The 16,011-nt window shown below is 47.9% G+C and overlaps 1 protein-coding gene and 1 pseudogene across 1 annotated transcript; one reads left to right on the forward strand and one right to left on the reverse strand.

The window, feature by feature from the left end:
- Nucleotides 1–560: 560 nt before the first annotated feature.
- On the reverse strand, nt 561–7,755 carry LOC110305643 (arachidonate 15-lipoxygenase). Its single transcript, XM_021177691.1, has 14 exons — nt 7,621–7,755; nt 6,109–6,313; nt 5,719–5,800; nt 5,523–5,645; nt 5,298–5,401; nt 4,941–5,101; nt 4,181–4,324; nt 3,177–3,386; nt 2,325–2,411; nt 2,062–2,231; nt 1,776–1,897; nt 1,114–1,214; nt 838–1,005; nt 561–740 (listed from the first exon to the last, which is right to left on the reverse strand). The coding sequence occupies exons 1-14, from the start codon at nt 7,753–7,755 to the stop codon at nt 561–563; spliced, it is 1,992 nt and encodes a 663-aa protein (XP_021033350.1).
- A 6,029-nt stretch (nt 7,756–13,784) lies between these two features.
- Nucleotides 13,785–14,651, forward strand: LOC110306132 (annotated as a pseudogene).
- Nucleotides 14,652–16,011: the final 1,360 nt, after the last annotated feature.

Raw genomic sequence — 16,011 nt, forward strand, 5'->3', positions numbered from 1 at the left:
TTTTTTTTTTTGCCAAATCCTGCCCAGGTAGAAAGAAAGAACATCTGGATGCTCTATAATCTTTGCAACATTTTATTTAAAATAATTAGGTCCCTGTTCTTTTCTATCACTAGCCCAAAACATCTTTTATTGTTGTTATTAGCCTCTATTAAGGCTTGAGATCTATTTGATTCATAGACGATGTGTAACAATGTATATTATCACCCTTTTGTGTTCCCAGGGTGCTTTTCCTGAGCATGCTATTATTTACCCTATGGGGAAGGAAAAGCAGAAAAGATGAATGAAAAGTGGCACTCTGGGTAATGCATCCAAAGCAAAATGTGTTCACTGCAGCAGACTATGGAAAGCGGGCTCTTGGAAGAGGGTCCCACACAGGCAGAGGGCGGGGCTTGGAGGGGCAGAGGGCGGGGCTTGGAGGGGCAGAGGCGGGGCTTGGAGGGGCAGAGGGTGGAGCTTAGGCGAGCTGAGGGCGGGGCTTGGGAGGGCAGGACTGCCACCGCTCAAGCACAGGGATGCACTTGAGTGGTCTTGATTAAATAACAAATCGAGAGGGGGAATGGTCATATGGCCACGCTGTTTTCCACCAGGCTGGGCCGCAGGTACTCATAAGGTATGTCCAAGCTCTTGTTACGAATCTCAATTTCCTTATCCAAGGCAGCTAGCTCCTCTCTGAACTTCTTCAGGACAGCTTTGGCCTCAGGGTTTGGGAAGTGTTCCTCTGAATGCTGGCCCAGGGGCACCTGGAAGGCAGGTGGGAAAGCAGCCTAAGCCTGTGACCTCCGCCAGTTTTGGGGTGCAGAGTTTCCTCTGGACCCTGAATGATTGATTGACTCTCACCATAACAGCCTGGCGTCTGCCCAGGAGCCAAACGACATTTATCTGGAGAGTAGACTGATTAGGATTTGGCAGCGTCGCCATCAGCTTCTCCATCGTCGCGTCCTTGGTGGTAGGTGGTGGCAGCCGCATGGTGCAGGGTGCATTAGGAACCCAGTAGAACCAATCCAGCTGGAGAGACAGTGATCTAGGGTCAAGGCTCACCCTTGGCCCACACGCTCACGTTCCCCTCCCCCACTGCACTCCCCAAATTCCCAGCTGCCTCCCTCTGGGAAGTACCTGGCCAAGATGGATGGAAGAGTGCTGCGCAGTGCATGTGAAGATGCACATGGTGATGAAGTGGCAAGCCTGAGCCCGGGACTGGAGGGAGGTGGGGAAGCCTACGAGAGGTGTGAACAGTTAGTGTGTGACGTCACCAGAACCACTAGATGTGAGGCCTGGAGGAGAGGGAGAGGTGAGAAGGGACTCCCAGGACCTTGTATAAGCTGGTATGAGAGCAGGAGTGGTGACGGACGAGAGGAGCCCTGGCACCTATGTCATACCCCATCCCCAAGGCTCAGGGATCATTGTCAAAGGGATGACAGACAGACTGTAAGAGCCAGAGTGGGTGAGGACCTGTGTACTTATGAACTGACAGTGACCATGGCTACCTGCGAGATAAGTCAGTGACCGTTATGGAGCCAAGTGAGAAGGGGCTCTTGGGTCCCCACTCCTAACTGAGGAGCCATGGTCATTTGATGGCGTCCAAGGGACATCAGTTTTCTTTGAGGGTGAGGTTACTGTTGGACTTGTATGAACATGGTTCTTACTATACCTAGAAAAAACTTTTGAGAGTTTTCATAAAGATTTAAATGCTTCCGGAAGAGTCTACAGAAGTACAGAGGGTTCTGGAGAAGTCTCAGAACTTAGGTCTTGGTTCTCAGGCCAAGGATTCTTATTACCTCTGTCCTGGGCACCTTGCAACCCAATCTCAGTGATCTCTTGACACCAGCTCTGCAGTTCATAGTCATCTTGAACAGCTTGGTCGGTCTTGTAGTGGAGATCGAACATTCCCACCACGTACCTGTCACCAAAGGTCAGGGCAAGCTGAGGCCCTCTGCTCCCTGCTCCATATGGCCGAGTCATAGTGTCCATACCCAACCAAGCCAAGGAACAGACCTCCTATTCTCCTGGTCTTCTCCACCCACACCAGCACACAAATCCATCCTAAAGCTCTGTTGACCTCACCGATTCATGATTTGCCAGAGCTGCAGGGCATCTTTAGCATAGAAGCAAGTGTCAATATCCAGGAGTCCTCGCTCAGCCAAGTCATCAGGGGGACACAATGAGCTGTAGGTCAGGAAGGCTCCAGCTTGCTTGAGAAGATCCAGGTGGCCTCCTCCACCTGTGCTCATCGCCTAAAGGACCAAGGGCAGGTGGTTTTCAGTCTAATCAAGCTGCCCTGAAGGGAGAGGACAGAGTGAACCTAGAGCCCACTTCTATCCCCATACCTTGTCAAAAAAGCCTCTCTCTGAGATCAGGTCGCTCCTGGCCCGGACATTGATTTCCATGGTGTAGAGTAGGTGAGGAACTAGAAGCTAGGAGAAGAAAAGGGATGGGTAAGGGATGTCAGAAGGACTCTGTGACAGGTCCCTGTAGCAAGCAGGTTTGACAAGGGCAAAGCGAAGCTCACTCTAAGGGAAAACATGGCCGTGATCACCCAAAAGAAACTCTCATGGCACTATTGTGATTCTCTAAGGTCTCACCACAGCCAGCATGTCGAGTACAATCACTACTGGGGTTTCTGTTGTTGTTTTTGTTTTGCTTGGGTTTTTCCCCCCCTCTTACTGGAGATACCAAAAAAAAAAATCCCCCAAAATTAGATGTTAACACAAGCATCGTGTAGAGACATCCAATACCAGTTTCAATGGATGAACTCTTTGCTCTGATTGACTAGAGTAAACCAGGTCACTCTTGTTGCTCTAGGTCATCGTTTCAGGACTCCTCGAAGACTGCTAGAAGGGATTGGCTGTGTAAGTTGCATGGTCCCCTCTGATTGGGTGGAATCTTTAAGTCATTTGCACCTACTCTTGTACTGTATACATATCTATGTTTTGCACATGAGAAGACTAGAATCTTTACACCCTTTTCTGAGGAATCACCTGTATGCCCCCTTGGGGATTCGTGCCATTGACAATATAGAGGACAGCAGGTCACACTCCCTTTCTCTCTCCATTGTTCATCTCATCTCTTCTCATCATCCTGAACCCTGCCTGAGATGCCACTGAGAGACCGTCTCAGAGGCAAGAGTGTGTAGCAGGCCAAGAAATGTAGACAGAACAAAAAAACGAATAAGGTGTTACCTTAAAAACAGGGTGCACGGAAGGCAGGCACCTCATGGTGGCCACAGCGAAGACCTCAGCCATCAAGTGTCCCCTCAGAAGATGAGCCTGTAGCTCGTGAAGCTGTAAGTCGGAGCTTCGGACCCAGCATTTGGCCAGGAGCCAGTCCACTGGGGGATCCGAGGGCGTGAAAATCGGTGGTGGGGTAGACCCAGTTTTGGGCAGTTCGAGCTGGAGTTAAACAAGAGTGTGGAGAAAGGGCTGGATGTAGATCTTCGTGGCAATGGCTCAGCAATCCCTACTTCCTCCATCCCACACGTGTGCAGCCATCTTGGGCTCTCTCTCTCATCTTTCAACATCACCTCTCCACAAAGGTCCGAGTCTCTGGGTTTCAGCTACTAGTTAGAGGATTTTGTATGTGTCCCCATTACTTCAAAACTGGCAGGACCAAAGCCTACCTAGGTGCCTACCCCTCTGCACTTGCCCTGTTTCTGAAGAAACCTGCCTGAGTCCCACTTTTCCTGACTCCACTCCAGGCCAGTAGATTCTCCCTCTGCTCTCCCTCCTCTCCAGCTCCATGGCTACTACTCACAGAGAGCCCACCATCCCCTGGAACCTTAGCATCCCAGCATTAGTAAACCCCCGTTATCCATTCTAACACGGACTCTGGAGAGGAGCTGTTCACACTGCTCCTCCTGCAAGCCACAGAAATCTCCTGGCTTCTCCACCTCAGCCTCTTCACCTAAAGTATCTTGCTCTGGGGACAGATCCCACCCATCCTCCCGACACTGCTCTCAGGATCCCCCCGAACTGACACTGTCCTTGGCATTGGAGCTTACACATGCTGACTAGTCTGTCTCTCCAGTAAAGCCACAAAACCCTTAAAGTCAAAGCCTGCCCATGTCCTCCTCTAGTGCCTCCTCGGTACCTTAGGGCAACACCACTGCGGGGGGAAATGGGAGAGAACTTGAACCACAGGCTCGGAGGAGGAGGCCACCCTGGGGTACAACCCCTGGTCCTCTCACCTGGATGGCTATAGGCAAGAGTTGCCCATCGGGCTGTAGCTTCAGCATGACGAGGGGGGCAGCCAGGTACTGCTGACTACAAAGGATGACATTGGCCTTGATCCCATCCAGAAGGAAGAAATCCGCTTCAAACAGAGTGCCTTTCTGCATAGGGAGAGAAATCGGGGGCTTCTGTCAGCACTCTGTTTGAACATCACATCTCTACTGGCCACCCTACAAAGACTCCTCTCTTCAACCATGTATTCCTCTCCTGTGCTGGGAAAACCACGGTACTACATTTCTCCACATCAGTCTAGTATTTGTCTGGATCCTCTCTTGACAACCAGCAGGAATTCACAGTAAATCTGAGCGCAGTACACGCAACACCCAGTACACGCAACACCCAGTACACCCAACACCCAGTACACCCAACACCCAGTACACCCAACACCCAGTACACCCAACACCCAGTACACCCAACAAACACCCAGTACACCCAACAAACACCCAGTACACCCAACACCCNAACACCCAGTACACCCAACAAACACCCAGTACACCCAACACCCAGTACACCCAACACCAAGTACACCCAACACCCAGTACACCCAACACCCAGTACACCTAACACCCAGTACACCCAACACCCAGTACACCCAACACCCAGTACACCCAACACCCAGTACACCCAACACCCAGTATACCCAACACCCAGTACACCCAACACAGGCTCCTGCCTCCACTTCCCTGCTTGGCCTTCCTAGCGCTTTGATGCCCATACCTTGAGCTCCTCATCCAGCTGGGCCTGTAGCTTCTCCATCCCTGGAGGAAATACCAGGCGGGCAGGAAGACAAGTAGACCGCTTCAGCACCATGGGGTTAGCACCATTGAGAAACTGGTACCCAAAGAATGCATCCTCTTTCCAGGAGTTTCGTACCCGCTCTAGGGATAGGAGGAGGATGTGTCTAAGATCCAACTTCCTGGTCCTTCCAACACCCACCAAAACATTCCTACTTGACCCAGACTACCAGAGATGTCAGACAAAAGCCTCTGACCCACCCCCCAACCCGGCTTTCTCGATCTCTTTGCATTGGGAAGAGTTTTGGGGTAAGAGTAATTTTGGGGTAGGTGTACTTACCAGCCATCTTGGTGTGGCCACTCTTGAAAACATAGTTGAAGTCATCTAGGCTTTTCCAGCAGGTCACAGTGTTTTTAGGGAAGTTAATAACGGTGTCCATTTTCCTTCAGGGAAGAATGGGGCAAAGGATGTGACAGTTATACTTAGAACCAAACATTACAGCCAAAGGTGCCATAGACGAGACCAGCACACACACACCCTCAAGCCCGGCACTCTTGCCCTCACCCCAGAACCTGTGAAGCTTCAAATTCAAGTCTTTTGTCCTCTCGAAATCGCTGGTCTACAGGGAGGTCAGAGATACTGGTCGCTGCCACGTTCAGGATTGAGCCATCCTTCCAGTTGCCCCACCTGAGGGCAGAAGTGACATTAGGCACTGGCACTGCAGAGGCAGCTCACCGTGGGTCTCCTGGGTCAGCCTCACCTGTACAGACTCCTCCTTTCTTCCAGTTCCTCTTCCCTATGATTCCTGAACAGGCCTTGAGAGTCTTCAACCACGGTGCAGCCTAGAAGCCGAAGAGGGAGACACTCTGGATGTCCTTCTGTGAGCTTCTCTAGTCCCTGACATCTGGCTGTACCTCTTCAGGCAGCCCTGGCTGTCCTCTGTGCATACATCTTCATGTCCCTCCCTGAAGCCTCCATGACATCTGGGCCAGCCTCAGCTACTCTTCCTTTGACAACTCATTTAAAACACCAAACAAACGGCCCAGCTTCCAGGCTCCAGCTCCTACACGCTGCCTCCCCTTCCTCACACAACTGAGGCTCCATTTCCCCTATGCCTCTTCACACACGCACACCCCACCCCTCTGCTCACCAGTGCCCTCAGGGAGGTTCAGGATGCTGGTGCCCTGAACCCACCGGTAACAGGGGAACATGTACTCTGATCCCTGGTCTCCAGGGCCCTTCACAGAAATCCAGTTGCAGAACCAGGCGTCCTCTTTGAGATAATGCCATTTCTGCACTCTCACGAACAGCAGTGGCCCAAGGTATTCTGACACATCCACCTTGAATTCTGCCTCCTGCAGATAAGCACAAGGGCACAGAATGGGGTGCTCAGGCTGAGTTCTGCTTCTACTGGGCCACAGGGAAAGTGATGAAAAGAGGCTCCATGACACCACTCAGGGTTGTCATCTCAACCAAGAGTGAGAGGGTTAGGGATGGACGATGGGAAGGTACACTCCTTCCTCCCCGGGGGGGAGGACTAGAGGAGGGGGAATACTGGAAACTCTGCCAGAGGCCCAGTGAGGAACAGGTAAGATGGGAGACCCCACCAAGGCAGAGAACCCATGGGAATTCCATTTGGCCTGAGCCAGGGTTTCTACAAGGATGGTCTCCAGGAAGAAACCTGGATTTGGAGAGGCGGGGTTGGTGAGAGGGAATGAAATCAGAGAAGACACGAGGCAGAAAGGACCAGCGCCTTCATGAAGCTAGGGCCCAGAGAGCTGTGGGGACTGGGAGCCAAACAGGACCAGGTCCCGAAGGACCGAGAGTAAGCCAGAGGCTTGGCAGTTCGTAGGGAAGCAGCTGGAGACACTGGGAGGCTTTAACAGGCAGATTGTTCTACAGTAGGAAAGAAATAAGGAGAGTTCAAAGTGACTCAGAGTCTGGGGCATCTAGCAGACACTGGTCAAGGACTGGGCAGGCATCAGATAAGACATTTAGGAGGAAGAGCTGACTAGGCTTGCTCCATTCTTGGACAGATGAAGACTAAGAGTGGGAAGCAGTTAGTAAGAACCTTATATCTATATCTTCCTTTGAAGTGACCATAAGACAAAATGCAGATCTGGAGAACTGAAAGAATTTGAGAGTCAGAAAAGAAAAGAGAAGGAGGGGAAGAGAGAGGAGAGGAGAGGAGAGGAGAGGAGAGGAGAGGAGATCCAGACCAGCCACATATAAACAGGGAGCATCGCAGAGTACAGACTCCCACCTTTCTTCCTTTCCATCTTACCACCCACTCAGCCCTAAGATCAGAGATTCAGGATCTGCAGAGAAGATGGTAAATCTCAAGTTTTAAAAAATTAGAGATGTTCGGGCAGCTGACACTGCTGATACTGGCACTACTGTACCGCAGAGTTCTGTGAAGTGAGGGACGCACAGAAGTATCCCACTCAATGAGGCCAGGAGGCAGCAACTGTTACTGAGCGCTCACCAAATGCCTCTGTGCACCCTTTCCGCTATCCGAGGCTGTGAGCTCCTTCCTCAGAGTTCAGTGGCCACGCATCAGGGTTCCTAGGGATTTCTTTGACTTTGCCCGCCCCCTCCCCTCCCCGCCCCCAGCCCCTCACCCTGCCACCTCCCCGGACAGCCAGAGCTCTGGGCAGCTCACCGAGTTCCGACAGGGTCGGAACAGCTTTCCGAGAGATGCCTCCCCATGCTGTCCAATCAACCACAGGTAGACCTCGTTGTTGGAGCCCGCATACACGGAGTCCCCGGTGGAGACGCGAATACGGTAGACACCCATCTTGCAGATGAAGTTTTCTCCCTTCTGAGAATCAAGAGGGGTAGACGGGCTAAATAAGAAAGCCGAGGCCCCGCCCCTTCAGAAGTCTAGTTTAGGGTTGAGCAGTAGGTGGCAATCAACCCCGCCTCTGTCACTTGCTGGGGCCCCCAGCAAGTGCTGGGGGCCTCATTCCAGCCCAAAAAAGGCGGGGCTCTGGGCAAAGCTGAGCTCTCAAAAGTCATCTTGGTGAGAGGAGAATAGGAGGGAGAAGTAGATGGGGATTTGAAAAGAAAACATGCAAGAGAGAATCAACATCTGGTCCAGTCCCTTCCGCCACCACCTTCCTCCAGGCGCGCACGCTCACACACACACACACACACACGCACACGCACACACACATGCACACACATACACACTCTCACACGTATATACATCCACTCTCGAGTGCGTGCATCACGGATGGGTTTTCCCATGCCCAGGGATAATCTTAAGGTTGCAGGTGCTGTGCAGCATTTAAAGGCGGCACATTTTAGCCACCCAATTAATTCTATCAGCTCTGTACACTTTGCCCATCCTGAGGCAGGCTCTGGGCTCATCCCTGTGAGTTTCAAAGCATCCAGACATCTCCTGATGTCTGCATAATAAAACCCCAAAATACCTGGCCTTCAAAGCCCTCGGAAACCTGATTTTCTCCCTTCCCCACACTGCACTCCTGCTGAAGCCCCTTGCTCCCCAGAGCCACCACCAAAGACTCCATGTTATTTGCTGAAGAACCGCGTACTCGGGGTCCATCCTACTCATCCTTCCAAATCCTGAGGAGACTCTAGCTTCTCAGTGAAGTGCCTTCTACACCCCACCCAGAGACAACCAGCTTCTACACCACCTACCCCAGAAGCACTTCTGCTGATGCCTGGCTAATGCTGGACCCTGATCATCTGTGTGTCAGTATCACCGGCTCACAGGAGCGCCTCCTAGGCCAAGACCGCATCCAGCAGGGCTTATTCGTTTATTGTTAACTGTTGCTACACCTGGAACCCACTGAGCTGAATGCAGCTGTACGTACATCCTTCCTCTAGGGAGACATGGGACCACAAAGACTCTCAGTCCATGTGACTAATAAGAGTAATAAAATGACTTTGGTGCCATTCTGGCATGGAGTGTTATAAACTGAATTAAACAAAGACAATGAAAATGTGTCTGGTGAATGGCAATCTCTACTATGAGTCAGTTCTGTGCACATTCCCAAGCTAACACACCCCTTCCATTGAAATAAGAATCACATATTTGCTAAGTCCTGACCAGTGGAACTGAGATCAGCATTACTCTCAGGCACGTATGGTACTTACTGGAACGTTTGCTAACCTGAATTGTTCTGTTTCTGTAAATGCAATGCTCTCTGCTCCCGAATCAAACAGAAATGCCATGGTGACACAAATGTGCCCTATTCTTCTTAAACGTTCATATCCTGTCCTGCTTGCTAATGGGCATCACAACTATTTCAACAGGAGGCACCAAGCTTGTGATTTTTACCTTCACCCCAGCTCATTTGGCTCAAGGCTTCCTCTAGATTGGTAGCCACAACAGTGTGTATCCCTGGATAGATCTCTCTGTGTGGCTCAATTTAAAAAAATCATATTCATAAAAGGCTCATCCTGGACTCCTCTTGGGTAAGAACAGCCCTTGCTATAGCACCATGTCTGTCTCTGTCACACACAAGGTAATTCATACACTCTCTGCTCTGCATTTCCCCCACATGTTAACATAGATCAGGAAATCGGTCCACAGTGATGAACATAGATCTCCCTTAACTTTGAAGGTTGCTGTTGTTTTGCTGTAACATAGTCTACCAGCTCCTTATAAATAGATATTCAAGTTATCAGCAATCTTCTGTAACAATTTTTGCTTATAGCAATAAATCTACTACTTCTCACAGGTAAATATGTAAATGGTAAAAAAAATACTAGAAATGCAATTTATAAGGTAAATGCATGTGTAATTTTGGCAAAAAGTAAGGAATCCCCACCATTGGCTGGAAAGATATAACACTTACTTTGTAGCATAGACATGGTTTGGGTCCTGGCACTTACACAGTGGCCTCACAACCATCCGTGAACTCCAGTTCCAGGGAATCTAATCCCATCTTACCCCTGTGAGCATGAGACATGTACATACAGGCAAAGGACTCACATATGAGGAAGTATAGTTGCCTGCTTTAGAAAGCTATGCTGAGCCCCAGTACAGGGGAACACCAGGGCCAAGAAGTGGGAGTGGGTGGGTAGGGGAGCAGGGGCAGGGGGCATAGGGGCTTTCGGGATAGCATTTGAAATGTAAATGAAGAAAATGCCTAATAAAAAGTTGGAAAAAAAAAAAAGAAAGCTGTGCTGGTTTGTGGTTCTATCAGTGTACAATGTATGAATATCCGTTCTCCCTTACTCTTCTCACTGGTGTGTGAGAACCATTTTTACTTTAGATAATCTAGTAGGTTTTTTTTTAATGGCCTTATATATTGTCTTCTCTGACTGGCTGCCCTACTTTCCCATTGAGTATCCATCTATCTCTGAAAGGTTTGTGAGACAACTCACATTCTAGGAAAATCAGCCTTTCTCGGGCTTACTGCTGCCAGCCACGTGTTCTTCTTGCCCACAACAGCTTCACAGTCTTGATTTTCTCCTAAAACGTTACCTTGCCCTACAAAAAAAAACCTGGACCCTTTGAGTGAAGCTGACTCTGGGTCCGACAGTGGATAAAAATACAGGCTAAGCCTGGAACATTCTGTTGCTTCTAAGGTAAGGATGCTTGTCCAGCACATCAGAGGCAGGGCTGAAAGAGCAAAACGTCTAACCCTGAGACCGCCATTGACAACAATTGATGTTCCAGGTGGAAAAACCACAATAGTAATTAAGCTCATTTGAAATTGATTAAGTATATAAATTCGAATCCTTTCTGTTGCAATAGAGGGAAAAAATATGTTAGGAACCTACTGGATACTCAAACACCAAGGTTGCAGAGGGTACCTGTTGCCTTAGTTTACAGTGTGCTCTGGATTTTCCATTTTTTATTCTGTCATGTCTTTATTTTACTTTAGATTTATTTATAGCTTCTGTGTCTGGCTGTTTTACCTTCCTGTGCAGTTCCTGCCCATGTGCCTGGTGCCTGGGGAGGTCAGAGGAGGGCAACGGTTTCCCAGGAACAAGAGTCATGGATGGTTGGTAACCATACCTTGATTCTTTGCAAGAGCAGCCAGTGCTCTTAACCACTAAGTCCCTCCAGCCCCACCTGTTCCACTCTTAAAGTCTTGGGCCAATCGATTTCCTCCTTAACTTTGTCCACAGGGAGTAAAAAGGCTGCTACCCTCCCAGGAATCCCACACAGACCTGTCACCAGCCAGTGGGAGAGGGGCCATTCTTTCCTGTGCCAGGAAAGCTGCTTCAGAAACTACCTAGCAGCTTCTTGTTGATCTAAAATGAGGAACAGAGAAAGCAGTTCTCCAAAGAGTTTACTCAGAAAGAGCATGGATCACAGTCCCCACAGACGAGCAACAAGGAACCTGAGGCAGAGCCATGGATGTCGCAGACCCTCTGGGCCCCTTTGTCTGCGAAGAACGGGTCTCTGGTCACAGGTGGGCAAAGAGTTGGAGGAAATGACAGACAGATGCACACAGGAGAGGCTGTGTAGAATCTGAATGTATTTGTCAGGTCGAGCATCAAACTTTTTATAGTACAGAAAATACAAGGGTGAAGTCACAGCAGGCAAGGTACATTGAAGTTACCAGGTACAAAACAAAGGAATGCCTTCAAAAGGATTTACAGGAACCAGGTAAATGTTTACAGAAAAGACAAAGCAGTCCTGCCTAGGGTCAGCTTAGTGACAGGCAAGGATTTCACACTCTAGTGTTATACCTTTGAACCTTGTGAAGGCTAGCACCAGGGGGTTCTGCTCTTGGCAGATCTCAAGAATAATGCAATATCACAACCCCCCTAATTTCCTAGGCCTTGCTAAATTTTTATATGAGTGTAACTTTTAAGTATCTGGAGAATCTCCATTTGTCAGGAGAATATACCAACTTGCTTTTAATATGTAATGTAGCCTGTACTGAAGATTTCTATCTCAGTGAGATTCCCTGGCTCTTTCTGCAGACCAACTGAGCCAACCGCTCTGTCTATTGTAATGCTTAATTAGTAACCGAATAGGTAACTTCCTTTCTGCATTCCTGCCTGATTTTAAGCTCAGATTTCAAACTTGCAGGCTTCTGGGACCTTGGAACAATGTGGAGGCTTAACTATAACAGAATTTAATCTTAAAAGGCATTTATAATAAAATATTAAAAGAGATAGATCCATACACCAGACTAACGCGGAAATAGAGTATGAGTATGAGAATGCCAAAACTCCAAGAGGTGAAACTCTCTGCCTCGTGAGTGGCTTTTAGGCTTCACAGCCTGTCAAGCTGACTCGACCAGAGTGTGTGGCACATGGAGACAGAAAAGGCTAAGACCAGTGTGCATAGAAGACAAAGCGAAGACAGCTACATGAGTTATTTGAAACGATGACTGAGAAAGGTAGCTTTGGTCACAGGTGAAGTGGGCAGCTGCCGGGCAAGTATCTCTTTTGAGGAGACCCCAAGTAAGAAAGTCACCATTCAGCAGAGTGACAAGAGTTCCTGGGACAAGCACACATCCCAGGGCTCCTCCCTCCACACACTCAACTTCACTCACTCCGACAATGCTCATGTTATTGAGGTTTTGTTGTTGTTTGTTTGTTTGTTTTAGCCAAAACTGAGAGCACAGACTGAACCCAGTAAGTGAAAAAGAGAAACTGAAACACCATAATTCTTTCACCGTTGACAGGAATCAACTCTGAATGCAGAACAAGGACACGGACACCCAAATAACCACAGGCTGCTTGTCACAAGCAAGAAGGCTGGGATAAAGAACTGGGAGGTAGACAGCAAGTATGTCTGCTGGAATTAGCTTGTGAAAGGCCTCAACTCGCAATTTCATTCAAAAGGGAAAGTTATCGTAAGCCTTCACAACAGGGTATTGTGGGACTGGAGGTGACTTAGCTGTTAAAGGCTAGGCTCACAACAAAAAGGTCCTCCAAGAGGCTAGAGAGATGGCTCAATAGTTAAGAGTACTTGTTGCACTTCCAGAGGACCTGGGTCCAGTTCCCAGCACCCAATGTGTGCCTCACAACCATCCAAAGATCCCATTTCCAGGGGACTGAATATTCTTTCTGACCTCCTCAGGCACCAAGCACACACATAGTATACATACATACAAACATACATACATACATACAGTCATACAGTCATACACATAAACTAAGTAAATCTTTGTAAAGGTATTTTAATAAAACAGTGAGTGACTATTTAGGGCTTTTGGCATCTTTATAAGGTTTTAATTAAAAGGGAGTATTATTACATTCCATCTAAATTTGCAGTTGTTTATAGAGACCAACACACTTATTTCCGTTGGTAAATAGATAAGACCTGTATGTGAGCCAACTAGATCTGGAAAATATTGGAAGACGTCCAAAACCCAGAAGGACTGGAGGGCACATGTGCTCTCACATATTTAATCTTAAAAGGCATTTATAATAAAACCTAGGAGGACCGTGTTCTAAACAGCCAGCATTGCTGCTTCAACACCCTTACTGAGAAAAAAGGCAGTCCTAAGATTCTGAGGTAGTCAACTGCTCTTTGAGGAAGACCAATGTGCAGAACCAGCCCTCCTTCCTCAGAAGATTCTGGTGCATCCCCCATCAGCTATCAGAAGAGTTAACTAGGCGGCTGTGGGTCGCAGAGGTTCTGGGGCGTTCTGGTTCGCCCCAGATGGGCTGCCCGTCTGTCCCGCCACTGTGTGAGCAGGGCTGTGCGTCCGCTCGCTGACCAGGCACAGCGAGGGCTCAGAGACCACTACCTGGGCACTCCACCTCGCGGGTGGTCGTCGCCCCAAGGGGACTGAAGCGGAGTGGAATAACACGCGTAGGCGAGCCTCTGGGCCGGGCTCCCTCTCTCCATGCTCTCCCTGAGGTCCTGCCGGGAACTGAGAAATGAGCTGCACCATTGAGAAAGCACTTGCTGTCGCTAAAGCCTTGTTGAAAGGTTGAGAGATCATGATGATGCAGTGGAGTCTCTCATCGAGCAGATCACTGCCCTCAGCAAGCGAGTGGAAGCGATGAAGCAGTATCAGGAAGAAATCCAAGAACTTAATGAAGTAGCAAGACATCGGCCACGAATCCACACTAGTTATGGGACTCCAACAAGAAAACAGACAAATCAGAGAATTAACAACAAGAGAACAAAGAACTGCGGACATCCCTGGAAGAGCACCAGTCTGCCTTGGAACTGATAATGAGCAATTACTGAGAGCAGATGTTCAGACTGCTCATGGCCAGCAATAAAAATGACCCAGGTATAATAATGAAGTTAAAAGAGCAACACTCGGGGCTGGTGAGATGGCTCAGTGGGTAAGAGCACCCGACTGCTCTCCCAAAGGTCCGGAGTTCAGATCCCAGCAACCACATGGTGGCTCACAACCATCCTATAACGAGATATGACTCCCTCTTCTGGAGTGTCTGAAGACAGCTACAGTGTACTTACATATAAAAAATAATAAATAAATCTTAAAAAAAAAAAAAAAGAGCAACACTCAAAGGAGTTGCAAGCACATGTTGACCAAATCACCGAGATGGCAGCAGTAATGAGAAAAGCTATTGAAATTGACGAGCAGCAGGGTTGCAAGAAACAGGAGCGGAATATTTCAACTTGAACAAGAAAATAAAGGCTTGAGAGAGACCCTACAGATAACTCGAGAATCCTTTTTAAACCTTCGGAAGGACGATGCATCAGAAAATACATCTTTGTCCCCCTAGTGGGACAGAGTGACTAACAGTGACCTGAGTCTGAGGAAGAGCTGAGTGGCTTTCTGCATGGTCACTAAAACGGGCCCAGAAGTGAGTGGATGAGTGAACATAAAACCCAACTTCAGTCAGCCTTTTCCCTCTGGTATGTACAGGGACACTGGCAAAGAGAGAGCAGCAGAATGTATAACCACAGGTCATAAACCAGATCCCAATCACAGTCAGAAAAGAGAAGCTGAGCCACAGAGTGAAAAGCAAGTCTTCAAGGTGCTGCTGAGCACTGCAGTTTCAGAAGTGCTGTTGGCTTCTTAGATGCTACATAGATCACCCTGAATACTCCTAATAAATGTTGGAAAGCCTAAATTATCACAATTTTAAAAGTAAGGTTGGTGTGGTTTTCTGAATGGAAGACTTTGTTCTAAGTCTTACCTGCCTGTTCAGTGTCAGAGTTGGCAAAGCTTGTGTACATAAAGCTGCTGCGTTGGTGCTCACCTGCCCATTTCCTCGGCCCCCATCAAAGGCACTTCATGCTTAAAGGCTTTAGGAATATGTCACTTGCATCACAAACAGAAGGAACATACTTACACCTAATTCCCATAACTCTTAGCTAGCAGTCCTTCATGACTTGCTTAAGTGTATGCATCTCAGGAAGGAAAGACAAAGAATATACTTTCTAAGAAAGACAGCCATAGATAGACACATTTAGTAGGTTAAACTACTTTGAAAGATTACGTTTTGGTTCTCTGTTAACAATGAACCTGGTTCTTCCTCCCCTTTTCATGATGTTTAAGGATACAAGACAGTTCACCAATAGACAAGAGTTGACAATTTAATGAGATAGGTATGGTCATTTCCAAGTTAATTTGGAATTTCTTTATTGGTATTTAAGAAATTACTCTTCATATACTTACAAAGTAGATACAGGTTCCAAAAATTGAAGTTCTGGGTCTGAGTCTAAGCCCCATTTAGTTCTTATAACCTGTGAGGTTTTTCCTACAACCTGTGACTCAGAAACTGGCAGTGAAGTGTGGACACATAGGCATTGTGCTTTGCACTTTAAAAAAAAAAAAAAAAAGCTTCTTAAGGTCACAGGATACAGAAGTGTGCTTTCATACCAACTGCAGCCTAAACTTTTCTGTAGTGATATGAATAAAAGATTGTGAAATATGGCTAAAAATACACTATACTTGTATCTGAAGTCCATACTGAAATTAGCACAGACAGAAAGTTAGACTTTTCAATATATCATTTATTAAGTACATATTACTTTGCAGTGTAATTTTATGTGTAATTTCATGTATTGGCAAAATTAAAAGGACTTTTCACTTGAGAACCTTTCATTCTGAAGTTTGAGGTGAGTGAAGTCATAGGTCTGTTAGGAAAGGGCCAGTACCCCAGATGTTAAACCGTTCTCATG

This window comes from Mus caroli, chromosome 11 (genome assembly GCF_900094665.2).
Source record: "Mus caroli chromosome 11, CAROLI_EIJ_v1.1, whole genome shotgun sequence".
NCBI classification, from domain to species: Eukaryota; Metazoa; Chordata; class Mammalia; order Rodentia; family Muridae; genus Mus; species Mus caroli.

What these genes read in the sequence shown, in the direction of transcription:
- LOC110305643 (XM_021177691.1), bottom strand. Translation starts at nt 7,755, where the DNA reads ATGGGTGTCTACCGTATTCGCGTCTCCACCGGGGACTCCGTGTATGCG. An exon ending in GAACCTCCCTGAGGGCACTG is followed by an intron (nt 5,801 to 6,108) that starts GTGAGCAGAGGG and finishes TTCGGCTTCTAG; the next exon opens with GCTGCACCGTGGTTGAAGAC. An exon ending in GAAAGGAGGAGTCTGTACAG is followed by an intron (nt 5,646 to 5,718) that starts GTGAGGCTGACC and finishes TTCTGCCCTCAG; the next exon opens with GTGGGGCAACTGGAAGGATG.